This window comes from Odontesthes bonariensis, chromosome 20, assembly GCF_027942865.1.
Source record: "Odontesthes bonariensis isolate fOdoBon6 chromosome 20, fOdoBon6.hap1, whole genome shotgun sequence".
Taxonomy (NCBI): domain Eukaryota; kingdom Metazoa; phylum Chordata; class Actinopteri; order Atheriniformes; family Atherinopsidae; genus Odontesthes; species Odontesthes bonariensis.
In genome coordinates this window covers 21,251,333-21,273,717 of record NC_134525.1, presented here as the reverse complement: position 1 = coordinate 21,273,717, position 22,385 = coordinate 21,251,333, and the positions used below count along the sequence as shown (strand labels likewise).

The 22,385-nt window shown below is 40.3% G+C and overlaps 1 protein-coding gene across 1 annotated transcript in view; it reads right to left on the bottom strand.

Moving 5' to 3' along the window:
• Positions 1 to 20,725, bottom strand: part of plxdc2b (plexin domain containing 2b) — a 102,125-nt gene extending 81,400 nt beyond the window's left edge. Inside the window, exon 1 of the mRNA XM_075452892.1 lies at positions 20,159 to 20,725. Within this exon, the coding sequence (XP_075309007.1) occupies positions 20,159 to 20,252 (94 nt within the window). The 5' untranslated portion in view covers positions 20,253 to 20,725. The remainder of the gene's footprint in view (positions 1 to 20,158) is intronic.
• Between the last annotated feature and the right edge of the window lie 1,660 nt (positions 20,726 to 22,385).

Here is a 22,385-nt window from a genome sequence, read left to right as displayed (position 1 = left end):
GCATGTGTGACACAGAAACCATCGGACTTTTTGTCCATTTTCAGAAACCATCTTTGTCACTCTCTTGTCTTCAAGGCCTTTAGACTCCCAGGTGAGATGATGCATGCTCATGCTTGCCACTTTACCCCTGAGCTCAAAACACTCCTGCTCATGTCGATCACCTCAGAAGCACCTTGACGCTGTCCTGTCAGACTGATGCATGTGCTGACAGGCATGTTTGTCGTAAAAGTCTCTCTCTGTGTTAATGGAGGGTTGAAATTATCACGCTAACGTGTTTCTGTGGTTTGTACTCTCAGTTCTACTATGCTTGTTGATTTAAACCAAAACATAATTCTGACCCCCATAGAGGACATAGGAGTATTACTCACTTCAGGACTGATGGTGGCATTTGTCGTGTAGAGCCTGGTTCCAATGAATTAATCGAAGCAGACAGTTTAGTGTCCCCTGACAAACAGCCAGCGAGACTCTGGGTTTGAATGCAAATGGGATAAACTCATTCTAAAATATCTTCCTACTTTCTGTCGTGCTTGTGCCTTTGCTGCTTTGTTCCTAAGAAGTCAGTATGAGAGAGGGTTGGTTTTGTGCTCCTGAGGTGATGAAGAAGACGGGAGGAGGAGGAGTGGCTATGTTATTATATGGCTAAGGAGATGGATGTACCCTAGCAGTCCCAACCCACACTTAGAAACCTTCATGTTTTTTCCCAGGAGGAGAACAAAGGAAGACACCTCTGTCTTGGCTCTGAATCAAAGACCAAGACTTCTAATCAGTCAGCAACAGAATCATATTCACACTTATTTGACCTCCAAGTTGTGTTGGTATAAAGAAAAAAGTCTTATAAGGGAGAACTGAAATCTGAGTCTGAGTAATAATGCTGTTAAGCAGATGGTAGTAGATGCGTGTCACAAAAATTTAAACCGACACATCGGATAAATCACATGAGAAATCTGCCAGTAAGTTTCAGAGAGCGAAAAGAACTTTGTAGAAATCCATTCAAAAACCTTCCAGTTGAAAAAAACAAAAAATATCCTCTTTGCAGTGGATTACAATGAAACATTTTATGGGAGCGCTAAACCCAAAAGCCCCTCTGGTTTTTAAAATCCGCCTGTTTTTGGGGTTTTCAAGTGTGACAAGCATGCCTCGGACCCCCCCACCTCTCCATACCATGCCTCTGGGCACACTGCCATCACAGTGTAGGGCTGTTCTGCCTCGCCGGGGATCATTGATCAAACTTGGGAGGGCCCATGGCACTGACAGAACTTTGGCTAGTCTCTCTTTTTCTGGTTAAAAAAAAAGGAATTTAAATTCCTTTCTGAAGTCAAAGCACATAATCCAAGAGCATTCAATTGCAATGAGTATTATATGTAAGATCTACTACTGTTACTGGTGAAGAGATGTGCAGAAAAAGGTCTAATATAGTAACATATGAATAGTAATAGTAATTTATTTTTATATTTAATTAATATTTTAAATCATTTTGAAAATACATAATATTACTTCTAATATCTAGGTCTCAAATTTAGATTTAAATGACAACAGGATGTTTTAAGGGTTAAGGTTTTCAGTAATGGGCCAAAAGCCAAAAAAACACAATAAAACAACAATAAAATTGCTTAACATGGGCGATTTCTGAACCACAAATGGTTCATACTTAAGCATTAGGGGTCAGATTGGTAATTATCTGTTTGGGGGCCTTTTATATGGGTAGAAGGCTGTTATCTTTAGTGAGGGCAAGTTGACCATAGAGAGTTTATCTGAGATGGGCAGTTTCCCTTTCTGAGACAAAAAGCCTGTTGACGTACAGACAGTAATCTGACCTCTAAAGGATGTTGTTTACATCTCAGTATTAGTGATCCTTATACACATGACTAGGCAGAAGTCTAGTTACAGCTCTTGTGTTTCATGCTTCTCCCAGGCGGGATTGCATTATTCTAATAGCAGAGCTTTCCAAAAGCAGGAGAGGAGCTGTCAGAGCTGCTGTGCAGCAGAGGAAGAAGAGCCCTTCCGGGCTTTAACGTAGGGCTGAGTCACCGTACCTGCAGACAGTATCTCCTGACTTCACACCACCTATCTTGGAGAAATCAACAACAGCAGACAGACGGAGGCTTCACAGGTAGAAGACACAAGTGAGCAGGGAAAATTTGTGAAGAGTAGAAGATTATCATGAGGTCATGACGGTCATTCCGGCAGCAATTTTAGAGGTTCCTAATTTGTTTCTAAAATGTCTCAAGTGTAACTCTGTCCTTGGAAACAGAAGGCCTAAGACTTGAGCCACACCTCATTTCCATCCAATTTTCTTCCGAGCAGCCAGATTTTCTTGTTATCTTCAAAAGTAGTCTTGAGCAATAGTTCTTCAGGCTATTTGAAAGTCTCATGTTCAAGTCTCAGGATCATGTAAAAGGACTTGAACTGAAACGTAGTTAAAAAAGCATGTTCAAATGTTCAAAGACAAACTTTTAACAATCCTGAAAATATCTTAAAAAATGAAGGGGGGGCTCAAGACTACTGCACAGTTCTGTAGATCACAAGAATTATCTTTGGTTCTCCTCCAAGTTTCTTATTTGTTAGAAAAATAGATTCGACCGTTTTTTCAATCTGACTTCCCAACATTCTCTGACTGGGCTTCAAAACCTCATATGAAAGAAAAAAAAACAAAAGATCAATGTGTACAAATGATTAAAAATATATTCTCACTTCCAAGGAGGGGATTCAGTGAAAGAAGTTTCAATCTGTTACACCAGGTTTCATCGAGCAGGAGAAAAGAAAATCTAATAAACCTGCAGCAGAGTTAACAGGAGCTAGAATCGTCTCATAATGAGACAGCTTCTACATCTTATCCTCTGTAGAAGTTTGCTTTGTACAAACAGGCCCACAGCTGCTCACTTACTCTTGCTGCTACACAAGAGTTGAGTTGTTGTTTCTTCCGATCAATCTACTGCATTATGGGAACTGGGGTCCTGCCCAGATACAGGCCTGCAGCAAGACGCCAGAGACTGTTGCATCTCTTGATCTTGGAAAACAACCTTGACCAAGCTTGTCTTCGTACAGAAACACTTTCAGAATCTCTGCTTTTTGTCATCTATGTGAGAGCTGACACTGAAGCAAACTGGTTACCTCTTGCTGACTATCATTAATTTTAGCTGATAATCATCAGTAGACAGAAACCGATGTACACCTAGATAGCAACTAAAGGGTTTCTGCAAAACTGCAAACACAAAATTCCATTCATTCATATATGTTTTGAAATGCAAACAAGCATATTCACTCCAGACTGTGCTGTCATGCTTTATCGTGATCTGTTCTTTCACCATAACTGGCAGACAGACCTTGGCATTTAAATAATTTGGTTATTTAACCATCCTCATATTTAATCATGGAGCACTTCAAATGAATCAGGGAAGTAAAGAAAAAATCTAACATTTTCAAATGATGCAGGGCTGAATAGACTGTGTTTGACAGTCTTTGTTGCTAAAAAAAACAATGTTATATACTTGATTTATGTGTTGTTTCGTAAAAGCTTCGTGTCTGAAGTGTCATTTAGTGTGATTTATAATTTTATCATCTTGTGCTCTGCATGTCTTTGTGAGTGTGAAGCATAGGAGCAGCTAAAGGGAGTCAGATGTGAAGGAAAGATGTTAGTAAGTCTGATGGGTTTTCATTTAAGCAAATCTGAACTTTGGAAAAGCAGCAAAAAAAACAAAAAAAACAATGAATGAAAATGTGTCTGAATAAAATTTCCATTGATTGGTGTGAAAGGAATAAACTTCACCCTGTAGTGTCACTAGAAGGAGGCGGGACAGGTTCCGACGCCAACAGCTGTAATTCAGTAAAATAAGTAGTTGTCCTAACTGGAAAGCAACCTCCACAAGATAAAAAATTAAAGGAGATGTTTGTAGTTCTCTCGCACCGGAAATGCAAACCAGGATAATACACCTAGCAGCATTTCCGGTGCAAGAGAACTACAAACATCTCCTCTTTCCGGGTTCGGTGGCAGAGTAATATCAACGAACATCCAGTCTTCAATACAACTCAATGGGATTTACAAAATGTCAAATAAAACACGACAGAAGCAACTTTTCGCAACGAAATTTGATATGGATTACCAGTGCACACCAGTAACCACTCCGTTGAGTTGATTATTTTGAAAACGGACGTTTATGGTGCTTTTACAGACCTTTTTGGGACATGCACCATGCTTGCCATTCTGAAGCAGGTTGAGAAGAATCAAAATTAGGCAAATACCGGAGACAGCAATAAAATAAAAAAAAACGGTGAGGGGGGTTCTAAAACATTGCAGACGACTCATAAATGAGGCTTAATGTTGAAAACCGCAGTTCTCCTTTAAGTGAACTTCTCTTCTGTTTCTTATTGAAACATGTTGAGGAAGATGTTGGTGAGTAACGTCACTTTATTGTGTCTGGAAACAGCTGGTGCGTGATGTCATTTTAATCGTTGGTAAGATGCAGCTCACGAAGAATGCATTAATTCAGAACAGACAAAAACTACCTAAAGCAGATATCAACTTTTTCGGCACGCATTGTTGGCCACATTACATAACTAAAAACGTGCCAATAAATAAAAATAGTATAGATAGACAAAAAAAGAGCACAAGGCCAAAATATTGACTTCACTTTCAGCAGAAAAATCTGAAAACAGTCTTTGGATATTGACCTTTTCATTCCTTATTCAGCGCAATCAGCAGCAATTAAGATATCTTTTAGAGTAGTGACATTTTCAGAAATTAGAATTGATTCAATACTTGGAGGTGAGTGGTATCAATATGTTCATCTTACTCTGGACAAAAGATCTCAAAATATGTTGAACTATGTCTTAAAATTTCAATCTATGTTTTAGATTTACTGCCATTTTTTTTCCTTTGGAAAAGATGACTTTTATTTTTGGTAACGAATCTGGAAAATTTGATTTTCCCACCTTGTACATTGAACAGAGTAGCTGTTTTACACCCAGAAGGGAGTTTGTTGTCTTCCTCAAAGGCAGCTGCCAGGACTTTATTATGATTACCAAAATGTCAAGAGCACTGTGTGTAGAATAAAGCTTCTACAATACACTGCGTGCTGATCATGTATTTCTGCCTAACATTGCTGAAGCTATCCAGGGCTCAGAACAGGATGTTTGGTGGCAAACAAATCCCTTTACATCTGCAGGAGAGGCAAAGAAGCACTTTTGAAAACAGCGCCGGACAAAAACAAGACATCCGTAAGAAATTCAGCCTTTTCTTTTAAAGCTGAGCTTTTCATGACAACAACGGAGGCTGTGGATTATGTGAATGAGTGTGTCAACTGTTTTCTGTTTATTCGGGGCTAGCTAAATAAGGCTAGAAGGAGAAGCAAGGGAAGAAAATGGTAAAAAAAACAACAACAAATAAAAAACAACACAGTACAGGCAGGGAGGCATTAAGAGCAGTATCACGCTTACTCAACGAACACAGATGGGAATCTTAGAGGTTTAACTTCAACTTCTTATAAGGACATACAAATGCTCATCATCTTAAAGCTTAAGAATCATCAAGAAAATTCTAAGAATCCTCAAAATTCAAGACTTCTGTGAACACCCACCATTTGAGCAGATAACCAGTGACAACGACAACAATCAGCAATTCAGAGAGATGCCATTCCATACAGTCACCCTATCAAAAAGGGTCAAATTATCAGCATTCATCACTCTGCAGCCCACATCTACACCAGCTCTGAGTGGGACAGTGAGGGTATCAGGGAGTCGAAGCCTTTCATTACCACCCTGTCAGCATGGTTGTAGCCTCATATCAAGCCCAATGTGTCTCCTGTCATGTCTCCACGAGAGCCTGTCACAGCAAATCTGCCATCGGACACAAACACCCCAAGGAGAAGCATAAGACTCACGTCATCAACACAAGAGGAGCTGATTTACTGTACCTGAATGCATGTAAGTTACAGAGCATAACCTTAGAGCTGCAGGCATGTTCAGACAACACTGGTGCATGAAAAGTGAGCTTCAAAACCAAACAATAGCTGAGAGCTAGTGTCAAGCAACACAATTTGTAGAAAAATCAAGATGCATTTGTATACTTCTTAATGAGTCATCCACTGTAAATTTCTGCCAGATCAATTTATTTTCTTCTGAATTTGAGATCATTTGTAAAACTATAAGTCAATTCCGATATCAGCTCAAAAACAAAACCTCTTAAAGCAGTTACTTTCAGATTTTTATGAGCAGCTTATCTTAATAAAAAGTGTTGCTACCTAAATCTGCAGTTCCTCTTGGATTTTATGCGGTTTTAGCACCTTTAAATATATTTGTTTTGTCTGTGCAGTTTTGGTTTGTTTCCACAGCACAGCTTTGAAGCGCGGTTGGACGCCTGTAAACTGCTAACAAGTTTTAAGCTTTAAGTCACACGAAACCTCAAAAAGCTCAGAGAGGAGAGCATTTACTAATCACACTGTCAAATTCTTCTCCTCCAGTCGAGCAGTGTCATACACTTTTATGTGTTGTTATGAGATCATCCATCAGTCCAAAGAAAGACAGAATTTCTCTCTGAAAATTACTAATTTTATGAGCCTCCATTGACCTTGTTAATCATTTGTTCGGACTAACTGATGATACACAAAAACAAACTGAAGCTTCTAAGCTCCTTCGTCAAATTTTAAGCAGAACACATTGAGGGCACCGAAATGTTTCCAACTAAAAAGCTTTCAAACAGATTCTTTGACTCATTGTCGTTGAATTTGACTGAAAACCTTGTCTGAAAGCAAGACAGTGATTATGCATATATGTTGATCGATTTATTAGAACGCTTTTCCCACTGTCTGCACACTCATATTTATATTTGCCAAGGGGCATTTGTCCAAGCTCTGTTGGAGGCTGCTTTATTTGGCCAAAGGTTGACACCACAGCGTTAATGTGTTTGCATCCCTCATGCCAGGACACAGATGAATTTAGCCAGCGGGCTGTTGAGTCAGGGAGTCAAGAAAGTCTTCTCTCGCTGCAAATTAAAGGTTAAGGGTCAAGTAGTAGCATTCACAACATGCATGGGGGATTTTATCCAGTAAATCTCTGAATCAAACTTCTGATGCTGTTTAAGTCCAGGGAGTCCTAATGTAACAACATAAAACAGTTCAACTGGCCATGGGTGGCGCTTTTGAGCTATAATTCTCGTTTCACTTATTACTAAATTATCATTTCCCTTTGTGTACGTCACAACCCAACACTATAGAGATTGTCTGAAAATGTGCGTCATTATCTCTGTTATTAACTGATAGCATCACCGTCCTCCCACCTCATCCATCCTGGTGTCATGGTTTCTTGATGTAATTTCAGCACGATATCGATTTATATCCTCTGTTCTCATGGGGTTATCTGTGTGTTATTGATTTCAAGACTCTTCATCAGCTAGGCTGGCGACAGATGAAGGATAGGCTGCGACACTGAACTGGATTACACAGCATGAGACTACAGTGACTATTACTTATGACACATGTGTAAAAAATACTGGGTCAGAAAGAGAGATGATGATAAGGAAATGGGTGGAGGGGAGATAAGAGATTGCGCTAAACAGATATGAAAGCATAAAAGGCACTAAATGTTCAAAATGCTTTGTGTGAGTGTCATGAAAAATTAGTCCTCAGTGAGTCGTTCAGGGTCAGGTCACTCAGGGCCGTCATGTAGCAACACGGGTCGCAGCAACATTACAACGCTGCGGCAAAACATATGAATTTCCTTTGCTCATGTTTCCTGGCTTCTCGTGGAATATATTCACTTTTGTTTCACTTAGTTTTATCTCATGTGGTTGTACATGGTACACGTTAATACTTTAAAGTACTGAAAAAGTGTTGTGAAGACCAATCTTTAGCTGCAACCTTGATTGTTTTTTTTTTAATACAGAATACTAACTGTTACTTCAAAAGTTGTGACAAATTCGTATGCCAAGTGGAAAATCTGATATTTAGATGATTCATAAAGTGAATGTTTTATCGTGTACAAATACATAAAAAATAAACGGATGGAATCAAATATGTTTTTGGGGGGATTTTCTCTTTCCACATTGGTCAGTCCAGCTTGGTCAGGAAATTGTGTGCAAATTCTCCAGTTTTTTGATGACATTATGACTTTGGAAATTGAAATACAACAGCTGGAAGTATATTTTGTGCCTGCTGCATTTTATTTGTGAGGCTGGAGAGAAAACACGGTGAATATTTGGTTTTCTCAAATCAAAACCACAGTAGTACAAAGTTGTAAAGCTGTTCTTGACAGAAATAATCCTACTCTCTGACCCTGACCCTCGTACTTGTTTACAAGCAAAGAGTAGAAAAGTTCAAAGCTAAATTACACCATTTAAGACCTTTAACTGATCTTAAGTTAGTGTATTTTACAAGGGATCTGTTGTCATCAGTGGAGGGTTACCTTTGACCCTGTTACCTTAAACTTGTAGGTCAGACTGGCCGTGGGAGTGATTGTGGGATATAGCTGCTCAAGAAAGCCGAAGGAAATCTTGGACCTGTTTTGTTGTGACTTATCAGCAGCCACTGCGGTATTGTTTGTCCCATATCGTACAAAGAAAGTAGAGGCAATCTATAGTGATCCCCTGTTATCTCGGCATCCAATCCAAAATCAGGACACTGAATTAACACAAAACCAGCACAACCAATACTAATAGAAGCCAAATTTAATATGGATTATATAAATCTTTACACACTAAAGAAAGCTTTTTTACTAGAATACAACTAGAAGAGCAGCTAAACATGCAGACCTAACCTTCATCTTTAAGACCGTATGTGTGAAAGTCTGCAAGGAATGATCCTAAAATAACTCACCAGTTCTATATTTTTACACAAAACACACCATCAGGACTGCAGCCAACAGCTGCTGATGGCTTGCTGCGAAGTGGCTGCTCAGTTGAAGGAGGACTCATATGAACACATACAGATACAGCACACAAAAATACACATATGCACACACACTCATACGCTAGAACATGCACACAGACAAAACAAGCATGCATGCTGTGCTTTGAATCAACCCTCCATCTTGTTCTGCCCTAACTGCTTGCGAAGATGATATCTGAGTGAAAAAACAGTATGTCCCTCAACGTATGATGTGATCCAATCGTCTCCCCTTATCTGAGCTGATCCTCTGAACCACTAAGGAAGCTACCTTTAACTCTCTGCATGCAGGCTAAACACCCGCTCTGAAAAAAAGAAGCCCTGAAGCTTTAGGGCCAGTCCTGCTTACCTTCATATTCTTTTCACAGATTTTCTAATGGTGTTTCTTGTGTTCAGCTGGTGAAAGGTTTTAAGACATCATCTCCTCCACACTTCAAGTCAAACCCAAAACAAACACCATCTCTGAGTTTGGTGGACATGTAGCTCTGCTCTGATCACAGACGCTGCCACAACATTATTTCATGGTCGGAAAATGCAACATGGCATTGTTTGACACTTTAAAAATCACGTTCTGTCACAAACATCCAGTCCAGTTGGCTTTGTAGCAGCAGGAAATTGACAGATTGCAAAACGACTGAATTATAGATAGAGGCCTGAAAAAGAAGCCAGCGTGTCTGGCAGGCAGCTGGAGCTGGATAGTGGCTAAAAAGGAGATAAAATAACTCCTTCATATTCATATTGAAACTTCTCCTTTACAATTTTGGCTCTTTGTTGACAGTTGGATTTCTCAAGGCATACATCACTAGTTTGGCAGCACTCTGCAGAAGCTTGACCTCCATTCAGTTTTAGCTAAGAAGCAGTTATTCCGTTTTATCAAGCCAAAGACCAAACAGAAAGAATATTTATAGCATCACAGATGGAAAATCTATGATCCACAAGTCTTATGACTTAAATAAATGTGTTCGGATGAAGTGGAGTTGGCAGCGAGTAGGTCCCTGTTGCAGTGATGTACAGTAAATTGGCACCTTCAGTCATCTGTGATATCAGTGGCCGTCAGGTGAACAGGGAGCCTGCCAGACATTTAATCAATAGCTGGACCTCCTAAAGAAGTGACACCTAACGTGTGTGTGTTGCTGTGGGACACCAGTGCAATGATAAACCCATCTTTAGTGATTCTGGGTGAGACAATAACACCAAAAAAAAAAAGAGTTGGATGTTTAGGAAAAGTATGGAGTCAATATAAAGTCTCTGAAGTGCAAAAAGAAAAAAAAACTGTTTCTGGCTTATTTCTTTTTTGATAAAGTCCTGTTTGACATATTGTGCTTGTATACAACAAAATGGGTATTCTGAATTTGTCATGTGTCATGTTTAACCCTTTATGGTTCTGCTCTACCATTTGGAACAGCACAATTTTCAGCTACGATCGTGTATCTTCTCAAGATTTGTGGACGTAAACCCATCTGAGTCATCTCTACCACTAGGTTTTTGTAAGTAATGCTAAAATTGAGTGTATGATATGCCATCACTTTATCAAGTTTTGATATCTTTCCACCATGAAGGGAAATCTCAACCAATCTCAGAACATTGATATTTTTCCTTACTCTTATCCCACGAATGAAGAAGTTCCAGTGAGAACATTAAAGGGTTTAAAGCGTTCTGTCTGTTAATTTTCTCTTATCAGTTTTGTGTTATCTAAACTGTCTTGCTCTAAATTGCTGTATTATCTCAACTGTTGCCGTGTTTTGCTTAATGTGGTTATATGAAGCATTGTGTTTCACCCATGTACTATATTGTTTTACTCCCACCTGTTTTACAAATGGACACTATTATTACTTTTGTGCAATGGTATGAATTACACATAGATGATTAAACTGCTCACACTAATTTATATGCCAGATAATTAGTGAATTCTGAGGCACAGGAGACAGTAGCCTTTAAATGAGAGCCAATTACTACTTTATGATGCAGTTAGGGCTCCTCTTCCTCCATAACAATTGCTGTTTATCACTTTCTTTGTATGCAAGGCAGCTCAACAGTCCTAGAGAATTGAAAAGAGTAGTTCAACACAACTGACCCACATTCGAGCAGCATTCATTCTCAGCGAACACACACAGCATGCTCATTGATGAGAAAAAGGACCCATCAGCCCGAAATAGGGGAATTATTGAGAACTGACCTCCAAATTTCTGCTTCTGCACCGAAAGTCATTTGTGTCAGTAAGAAGGGTGGGGGAAGAAAAATACAAAACATCTGATAGAGCATTCAGTCCAAGACTTACAAACCAGCCATTTCAATCCTCGGAAAGCCAAACCACAGACTTTGATCTGTTGTGGTCATTAAAGAGACTGACTGTTGGCCTCTGGATCATAAAATGCGTACACTTCCACTGATGCTTGCTCTTGCTGGATTGTAAGAGTAAACACAATTAAGACCGCAGCGTTTCTTGTTACCTGGGCAGAGCATGAGAACAGCGAGGTCTCTTCCACTTGCAGTGCACGCACACAAAGGCAGCTCATACACCTTACAATTCACCACCACAAAGACTCAAAGCAAACCTTTGTTCCCAGATCTATGCTGAGCTCCAGGAGCAGTTCACAGCAAGTAACCAATGGAAAACAGACATAACCCTGAACACCTGGGACAAAATAAACCATCTCCCAGATTAAAATGTGGATTTTTTTTTTTATCTTTGATATCTTTTTATTATCTTTTGGCCCACCTTTTGTTCAGTAAAGTTCGGCATCGTACGTCGGAAAAACTGAAAGATCTTCAGAAAGCCTGGAGAACTTTTTTTCAAGACCACTTTGAAATAGTACAAGAAAGTCTGGCTGCTTGGAAGCTAAATATAAAGAAATAAGTGATGGCTGAAGACTTTTGCACAGTACCATCTGTGTATGTTTAATATTCTAAGAGCTTTTTATATTGTTCGTAGCAGAGGACCTCACTGACCCCGAATAATATTCACATAAGAAGGAAGTATAGTGGGCATCACCTGACAAGTGTTTTTATGTGATTTTCTGATTTATTTTTTCTGTTGCATGGTTTAGTCTGTTTACAGAAGGTCTGAGGCCTGAAAATTTCATGTTCAATGAGCAGTGTGCAGGATACTTTGCGCTTGAGTTTCCTTTCTACCTGCCACCAATTTGTGGAGCAAGAGCTTTTTTGAAAATAGGCAAAAGGACACAGATGGAAATGTGGTGCAAATCCTTTTATAAGCAACCGTCCAAGTGGCCTCCTGTTTACAGCTTCACGATGAGCTCAGTGCAAAGTTAAGAGGACAGCTGGAACAGGCTTATCCAAAACTGCGCACTCCAAACAAAAATCACCCCGACCACCAGAAAGCTGTACTGGCTTCTGGGAAGTAGTAGAAAAAATGATGGTACTAAAAAAAACAGAAGGAAGTCCACCAGCAACTAACAGAAAAACTTAGCATGATTTTTTGTTTTTGTATTTCCAAAGGGCTTTTTTTCCTTCCTTTTTTTAATTAGAAAAAAGATTTTTAGATTAAAGACTGATGTTTTTGGTAAATGCTTAAGGAGTTTGGCTAAAGGCGTGGTAATGGAAGCTGGTCTCATTCCCAACATTAACCACTGTTGTCAAAACCCTTTGGTATCAACTGGCCACAACTTTCAATGTCTTTCTTCTATGTGGTTAAAGAAAGTTTTCCTTCAGTTTTCCTTATTATTAAAAAGAGGGTTTTGTGTTTAAAGCTTACTTAATCGTCAGCTAAGTAAGTTGCCTCAACCAAATTAAACTCATTAGTGACAGAAGGTGAACCTGAGAAAACGATGCTCTGTCATGGTGCCCGTACCACAGTCTCAAGTACATGTGGTCTCACACCAGTGTCTAAGCCCAAAGTGCTACAACTTATTCCACCTCTTATTGGAGACATTATGGGTCCTTCATAAGACAGTCTTTGCTCCCAGTAAAGCGACTGATGCATCACGAAATCAACACCATAGAAAAGCTTATGCATATCTGAGACACTACTCGGCGCACAGACCGTGAAAAGAGCTTCAGTTGTAGAAAACTCTGACCTCACAAAATACTAAAAACACTTGGTACTGTATTAAAGCGATACAATGTAACTTCTCAAAAATCCCACTATGGAGCTCCCCCTACAGGCTTGGAGGTAAAGTATGGTTACCCTGTCGTAAATACAACACCCTTTCGCTTTCACGTTTCACGTTTGTTGACGAACCGGCGAGGAGTCAGAAGGTGCAAGCTATGTCGACCGAGAAGGTAAGATTAATCAAATGTACCTGGGAGCGTGAGAGGGGTCTATTTGTTTTTGCGGTAGGTGTGCCAGAAAGCAAGTCGAAGTACTTCCGCTCAGCTCCCGGGCCGCTCTCGGGCCGCTCCCGGGCTGGTTCAGCAAAGTTACATAGCGCAGTTTTTCCAACTCAGACCCCCGAAGAGCATAGGAGACAGGCCAATCGTAATATTAAAACTCATTCTAGCCGCACAATTTTTTTCAAGCTGTTATTTTAAGGTAGAAATGTTATATAGTATTGCTTTAAGGCTCATTTAAAAGTCTATGTTGGCTGTTAAAGCCTTTTATGTACTGAGTATCATTCTGCCCTTTTCATTTTTAAGGACAGACTGAACTGACAAGCATGCTGTTACTTACAGCATGTTGTGTTCCTCGTTACTTAAAGAGAAGTCAGTTTGAAGATGCAAAATGAATCACTTCTGCCAAAACAAAACTGGAATTTTGCCAGCAACACTTAATTATTTCTTACTCATGACTTGCATGAGATTCCAGTGAACCCAGTTTTTTTACAAAACAGGACAAACGTTTGAAATGTTTACTTTAGCTGCTGAAACATGAGCTAAGTGAGCTAAATTTCAGCCTGGACTCCAAAGGATCGAAGGTCTGCAACTCCATCTATTTCACTTGTTCCTGCTAGCACTTTGGTAAATAAAAAATCTAGATGACAACACTGGAAACATGGGGACAAGCGGAGGGGGAAGCACAGCTACACAGTGTAAGAGGCAAAGGCATGTAGCAGTATGCTGTCAACCCTATGAGCAACACTTGCTTTTGTGGGACAAAGCCAAACTGCTGCTGCTGCTGCTGCTCCTGCTGTGCTCAAGATATGAAACCTGCTGCAGGCTGATGTGACAGGGCTCCTCTGCCAGGCAAACACCTTATCTTCCTTCAACATGCCTGGATGGCCTGAAACACTGTATCCTATAGCCTTCATGACAGCAATGTACATTAATACTTTTTTCCACCTTCGGGAAATCACTTTTTTCCATTCTCTTCTCAAAGCGCACCAAATCTTTTGATTGTTACTGTCATTTTGGTGCAATCGCTGCATATACAAGCAGCAGGAACAGTACATAGTTTTCACATTTGTACATTATGTCATGATGCACATTTAAAGTATGGCCAACTGCTGGGGTTTGTGAGTTAAATAAAAAAGAGACAGAAATGTTTTCTCAAGATAATTTAAATTTTCTGTATGTCTAGAGCCCCTCATTAGACAAAATAAAGGGATTAAATGCCTCTCCAACATGCCTAAAGAGCATGAAATCACTCCATCTTTGTTTCACATCATTACCTCTTCAAGACATTTTAACAGGTTTGAAACTAGAGGGGCACATAATACAGGCCCCACAGCCGAATGACAAGCAGCCAGCCGTTTTATACCATGCAACATATAAAATTCAGCAGTGACCCTCGAGTAATTGTCTTCAAGTACCAGCTACTAAAAGATCGTTCACAAACATCAAATCAGTTAAACCAGAGGAATATTTTCTGTGATTCAAACGTCCTGCATGTTCAGCTCACTGGCACAAAAAAGGCAAGAAAAGTGGAGACAGTGTGCATGTGAATGGTATTAACGTGAGAAGGATTAACTTCAAAGGAGAAGTTCACCCTGCCACATTGTAGAGGGACTGTCAATGTCAAGTATTTTGAATATGTTAATATTTACATTTGCCATTTTCATGTACAGCCACAATCAACACAGATTTATTTAAAAAAAAAATAGTTAAGTAAAAGAAACTGAATCTACACAGGAGTTAGACGTTAGTTTAGGTGTTACACTGAATGCACAAAGTACTACCACGAAGGTAATCACGCAGTTGTTTTAACACATTCGCTGCAGTGCTGAAATGCTCTGGAGGGGCTGGGACTGGACTCATTGTGGAGGTTACCCAGCCTAGCCAGCTCCTTGGTAATAACTCTGGAACATGAACATGAGGGAGTAGAGCCGGAAATCCTCTGAAGCATTTACAGACAAGGAGTGATATCAGTGGCCACCTGATCGGCCTTTGTTGGCTTGTATGTTGCTTCTCACTCATTTGTTGATGTGAATACATTAAATCAAATGTTATATAGATAAAACAAAATAGGGCGTCTCATCCATCATTCTTGAAGTGCTGTAAACAAACACTGATATCTTTCGTGTGTTTTTTTGTCATCATGTCCTACTTCCTACAGGCTCTACCAAGGCGCCACTCCGAAGTATTTCCAGTTGCGTGAACACATCTCATACTGAGAATCTCCCACTGTTATGTGAATGTGTGAACAGGCAACTCCATGGTGAGTTAAGACCTAATTCTCCAGACATCCTGTGGAAATGTCTATTGTCAAAATTCAGACACACCTGTTGAAATCTTCAAAGAATGTTCTTAAACCACCAGCATACTTTTTGGTCTTAAAAAATTAGAAACGAACATACTGTGCTCATTACAACTGACTTAATGCACATGAAAATAGTCTAAAAAAGTGAGCCAATCCCACTTGAATGCTTATTTTGCTGTGTTCTAGTACCAAAACAAAGATGGACTTGTCAACTTGCAGCCTGTACTGTTTAAATTCCAAATGAAAAAGCCAAAAAAAGATGGACAAAAATGTGTGTTTGACTGAGAACTGTGGAGCCCACAGAGGGAGCTGGAAGAGATTCAACTGTTTGTTGAATGGTATGTATTACTGCCTTGCTTGACATACAAAAACATCAACTATGTTGTCAATCGTAACTCTCAAACCCGTTTAAAGAATATATTTTTGTGAGAATGACAGTGACTGGATGATTAATTACACACGCACTAAACGATAATTTGACACTATCAAACCACACATTGTTAATCAATACATCACGCATATCTCTGTTTTTGTTCTACTGTAATCATCTTGTCTTGCTCTTTGAAGGTCAGAGATGAGTAGTAACTCTTTTTTTTCTCAGCCCCTTCAAGATTTCCTCTCCAGGCAAAAGAAAACACATCTCCTCCCACCTAAATAAAAACCATTTACGCTTTCCACTCCTTGGTTGATTATCTAATATCTCGTATGTGGTGAGCTCCCTCAGCAGAGTCAGGAGGAGCAGATAACAGCCTGACTGTGGTCTACTGGCAGCTTTGCAATCATCTGCGGAGACGGGATGTTTATTATGTGGAGCACACAGTGAACCTCCAACTTTAACATCCGTGTTGCTTTAATCAACACAAGTCTTCTATCTCTGACCTTTTCAAGGCCTCTTGACAGATTTTGGATATAACTTTGCTGTTCTGATTTAACTAAACAATCTGTCCAAGGTAGAAGATGCCGGTGTGATTGCTGCAAACTCGATGATGTGACAACTCACGCTGAGCACTGCAACAGTTGGAGGTGAAGGAGCTTTTAGTGACATGAAAGACAATGAGAAAAAGCTTAAGAAGAGCTGAACTGTGCCGGGCTTCATTAACTAGTGGCCTCTTTGCTCTTTGTCTCTGAGCCTATTGAACTCTATGTGGCGCTTTAGCCCTCTCAAGCCGTCAGGCTGAGCTTCTTCCCGGACGAAAAGGGGGCGGGGAGTTGAGTGACGAGGGTTAAGCATGACTAATGCAGGAACCTGGTTGCATGCTGGCAAGGGGGGAAGATATGGCATGGCCTGCTGCTGCCGCATACAGGGCAGCACAATAACCCTAGCTGCTGCCGCCGCCACCACAACCGCTGCCCCTCCCTGTCTGTCACCCCTTCATACCACCCCAACCCCCTCATCCATTCAGGGGAGCTCCTTTCAGCAGGTCATTCAGAGGGCCAATAAAGAAGCTACCTCATTCTGTTCACTCTGAAATGTGCAATGTCAGAAAGAGGGCTGAGAGGAGGGGAGGAATGATGGGGGTGGGATTCCAAGAAGGCTTACGATCTCTTCAATAAAAAAAGGATGAGCTGAAAGTACTGTTTGGCATTTGCAATCAATTTATGACTCCAATCGCGTCCAAGCAAGATAAAGAGAAGATGTTAAAGAGGCAGCGTGTCTTCACATGTTGCACAAATGTCAACAGAAATTAACAGACCAAAATGAATTTGCATTCATTTGACTTGATTCAGAAAAATAAACGTTGTTATTTCATTAAATGTTATGATGAGATTTCTGTTTGAACCTCAGCAGTCATTACCACAAAATCCAACATGGGTGCCCCACCCATAAAAAGTGGAGATAGATGCAGTAATAAACTGTTTAACACTTGTGTCACTTTGTGTCTCATCAAATCAGTCGCAGACATCACAGTACCGTCCATCCTCGATCAGTGAGGATGTTGGTATGCGTGTGGGGTCAGGACAAAAATGAAGTCCACTTGAGTGTGACATCATTTCAAGTTGACAGTTCCAACCTGCAAGGCAGGAGGAACGTAGCATTAAATCTCAAGTGCAAGATAAGATGAGGATATACTTGGACTACCAAATCAAAAAAAGTACTGATCATACTGGCATGAGCAAACACAATGTGGAGACCTAACAGAGACATACAGTTTTTCATATATATATGGACAGTCTGTATGTGCAGTACACTGTTTGCTGTAATTTGCCTTATGATCCAGTAGAGAGTGCTATCCAAAATTAATGCTATAACCAATACCATGACTCTATTTTCTTAATGAATGTTTACGTTGGTAGATAATGTCTCACATAGAGCTGCATTTGATGCCATTGTTGTTGTGAACACCATTTATTGAGTTCTAAATTTGTTTGAATGTTTTTTTTTTTTCTTAAGGTAGCAGCTTAAGATGTTTAAATTTCCTCTGTCGCATCTTTTTGTCTAAAATTTCTGCTCCCTTTTGCACTTTCCCCCTTATCAACGAGGCATCAAAATCTTTTCTGTTTCCACACTGGTTTTCTTTTTCTTTGCAGACAAATGTTGTATCAGAAAGTAGTCGTCTGGGATCTCTGATTTGACAAAGGTAAATGTTTAGTTTTTTACAGTGCAGCCAGACGGTTATCGGATAATTCAGATATGCTGGCTAAGCCTCCAAACAGCAGTCATTATTTCACTGGAAACTGATTGAAAAGGAAAACTAGTCTTGAAACAGTAGTCGTTGGTTTGAAGATCCTATTTCAACTAAGAGGTTCCAACTCTTTTTTTTCTCTCCACACAATTTTTTACTTCAAATACCAAAAACAAAGCCTGCTGAAAAGATAATTGGTCATCAAATAGCCAAAGGAAACCACAACGCTTCCTTTAACAAAACGCATTTTAAGTTGCAGATTTCTGTGTTTACAGAGCTTATAGCAATGCAAGCATGACTCAAAGCAGAAAGATTCTTGGACTCAATGACTGCAGGTATTTTACTAACCTGGACCTAGACCTGAACACAAAACAGAGTTGGCAATCATAAAGTCATTTAGTTATTTTAGAGCCAGTCTTCATGTTTGCCTGCAGCACACACTTTAATGTGCCCACGCATTTGTTTGTGTGATTGCAGAGGTAGCTTTTGGCAGTATGATTGATGAGGAACAGTGCCTCGGAGCTGGAGATGTCCACCCTGCTGCAGCTTGTGAGCAGGCTTCAACCATTATCAGTCTCCTCAAGTGTGCGGAGAAACTCAACTCTCAACATCCATAGCAAAAAAGAAATTCCACACACAACCGCAATCTTAGCACATTAACAGCCTTCAGCGCATGCTTTTAAATCAGACCACATCGTTTCATGAGGCAAAACTCTGTCTCACGCTCTCCCTCTTACTCGTCTGTTACACAGACTGCACTGGAACATCTCTTTTTCCAGTCAGGCAAAAGCACCGGAGTGCAAATTAACCCCAAAAATCAACCCGATTTTGTGAGAGTGCCACTGCTGAGCATATCACCGGATGACCATAACAGAGCCACAGACTGAGAGCTTTAAAGAAAAAAGATGCACTAAGCTCACAGGATGTTGTGTAATTTCACCCAGATGTTCTCCACAGCTCATCTAACTAATAAATGCAAGAAGGGGAAATGAATTCTTCAACCAGACCTCAAATCTTTGGCTCTAGTAAAGCTGCCAAGACACTTTCAAATCTGACAGATTTTTTGGTGCTGAATGGAACATTATATCTTCCCAGTGGACTAACTGATAGGGGAAGAGTACTCCTGCGCTCTAACAATACAGGCCTGTCTAAGCGAGGTCATGGGATGCTCCTTCCAGCACAGGTAGAGATCAGTCTATGACAAGGGAAGCACCTCAGCCACATATCTAAAAATACTGTCCTACATACACGTACCTAAAATGTGTCCAACTCACACAGGAGAGGCATTTTTTGTGGATGCTGTGTTACATAGCTCATACTGGCATTAACATATCCAACCATGTGTCTGATATGGATTGGAGATAGGGGAAACTTTATTGTGTCTTACAGCAAAGGACATGGGGGGGAGGCAGAACATGCACCAGCAGGGGAAGCACCTGAGCTGTCCAGCTTTCCTGAAACTGCAGTCAGATGTGGTAAAAGTTGCAGATGGGTGACACCTCCATGTTACAGGACGTTCACAAAATGAGAGGGGTACAGAGGAAAATCAGACTCAAGCCAGAAGACTCAGAGACAGGATGTTTCTGAGGGTTTCCACATGCTGAACCAAATGCATGGCTGCATATTACTGTACAATAAGCAGCTGAGCCTGAGGGCAGCAGGAGCACATGTGGAAAAAGCAAAGCAATCAACTGAACCAAGTAGTTGAGTTCTGAAAATATGATAATTAGAATAAAACTGAGTCTTTGGTCGAGACAAAGTGGAGATAGTAGGTGGTGAACGCCTTTATTCAGTCAATAATTCCCTTTAAACATTTTTTTTTTTTAAAACATCCCCCTTCAGGAGCATGTCGACTATTTTTATTGCACACACAGTTTCTGTTTCTGTTTAAACCTGACAAAGGGTGGATTTCTCCTGCGACTAAAAAAAGCAATCTGAGCGTAAAACATTCATTCTCATGCAGGAGGAGACCACCTGCATCGTACTCTACTCTTTGCAGCAACTTTACTTATAACACTTGATTTCTAAGTCGATCCAAACAGGTCAGGTTTGGGCTTGATGCTTACCGTCACCGGCTGTGATCTCCGCTTGCACACTCCGCACACTCTGCAAAACTAAAACAACTCCAACGAGAAGGTCGAACGTCTTCACAGCCGCCATATCCAAGATCCGCTGATTTGTTTTCCCTCAGTGTCCCGCCGGTTATCAGTCCCAGTCTTTCTGCCGCACCGACTCCGTAACTCTCCTGCCGCTCCTGCTGTTTTTAAAAGGCAGACCTGCCCGAGCTGCAACTGGGTTGTTTTTGTTTCCAGCGAGTGTCACGCAGCGCGCTCCTGGGCGGCAAATGCGCTCTCCGCCTCCAAAAACAAACCAAATTAATACCAGAAAAAGGAAGAGTTGACCGCGTAAAGGCGCAGCTCAGTCACACACTGTGGAATCATCCCACTGGTCCGAGGTGCCGCGCGTGTGTGAGACAGAGGGCGAACGCGCTCCGGGAGAATAAAGTGCGCTCTCGCCGTCATCAACTCTTCAGAGCCAATGGTTTTGATGCTTCGCGTGTGCGGGAGGCAAACATACATAGATGTAAGGGACGACCTTTCTTTCGGATGGTATATCTTGTCTGAGAACCAGCTTCTGAGGGGAGGTGGGATCAGAGAAGCTACAGAAGCCGCAGTTCTAGGCTGACTGATTGTCAGCAGACAAAATACAATTTCTCCTAGAGGATTTAGTTTTATGAATGCTATACAAAAATGTTTTGATTATATTGGAGTCACTAGAGCTGCTATATGTTTTTTATTTTTAGTTCACCCTCTCCTGTAAACGATTCTCTCATTTTCCACTTGTCTGTTTGTTTCAAAATGGATCATTTGAGACAGTTTTGTCTCACCGCTCACCTTTTCTGTTCAGTACAGTCAGGTGACTGAACAGTGAGAGCGCCCTCTTCAGGTGCCAAATAGATCATTAAATTTGGGAGTTCAGGCAGAAAGGCTTGTCGTTCATGTTCCTCGTGGTGTTACAGCCATAGGATTTGGAGACATGAAACTTAATGACATGGTCTCAAATATTTCCTGCTATTCAGGCTCCAAAACTTTTCTTTCTTTTGCATCCACAGAGAATTTATTCAAGCTAACTCTTTAAAATAATATCTTGAAAACGACTGGATCTACAGTCAGAATCTTTTATTCATTTAAAATTTTTTTTCTTTAAGTCCATTTAGAAATTGCCTTATTTTACAAGCCAATTATTTGGCCAAATTTTCTAATAATCCCAGAAACCAGACTACCTCAAGAGCAAGCAGCACCTGAATTGTTAAAAGCATGGAACGTAAATACATTACCGCTGACATTTTCACCTGCATGCAACTTTTTAGATTTCCTTCAGCTTTTTTGAGAATCAGCACTGGTTCAGAGATGTAAACCAAGTTAGATGTATTTTTTAACATTATTGAGCATACAGTTGTACAGTCATTATAACTGTGCAGCCAAATTACATCAGTTAGAAATGGTTATTGCATAGCAGAGACAGGGAAGGCAGTGTCAGCTGCTGATGGGTGGAGATGTTGGTGGGATCAAATTAGTATATTCGTATTCATCTCCAATTTTAAAGGCATGCTCTCTTTTTGCCCTGGCTTAACTTAAAACCTTAAAAATGTACAATCTGGAGTTAGACAAGTGAGATTTTGGAGGATTCATCATTGCCAGAGTTTGACTTTAGCATGTAAATATCCACAAGTCTTAATTCACATTTTTGAATAGACACATAAGTTCTTTGGAAAGCAGGCATCAAATGACATTGAAAGGTCTTCAGATGTCCAATTGGGTCCACGGTGACTTTCAATGTCCTACTGTAATTATTGCTGTATGCTTTTTATATTTTTGTGTTTGATAAAATTACTCCAAAATATTTCATCATAATTCAGCAAAATGATGTGGGATTTTGTTTTGCAGAATTCTATAACCAACACTTTTGGTGTTATTTTGCACATCCGATGCCATTGCCTCAGCATGTTAGAAGGTGTTTCGACAATGATGTCTCCAGTCTCTCCAGCTGTGCAGTTAAACCTGTCTGTGGAAGCAAAGCTGCAAGTTTCCTGCGTCTGGTGGCCCTACCTGCCAGTGTAGCAGTTTATACATGTTTTATGATTCATGTGCTCAATTAGGTCAGCAAATACTTACAGTTGAAATGCCAAGACCCTTCCAGGACCCAAGGCATCACCAGGTGCAGCTATGGTAAACACTGTGTTTTTATCGAAACTGTTTTTTACTTCTTTGTGGCTTTTTTATGACCAGACAG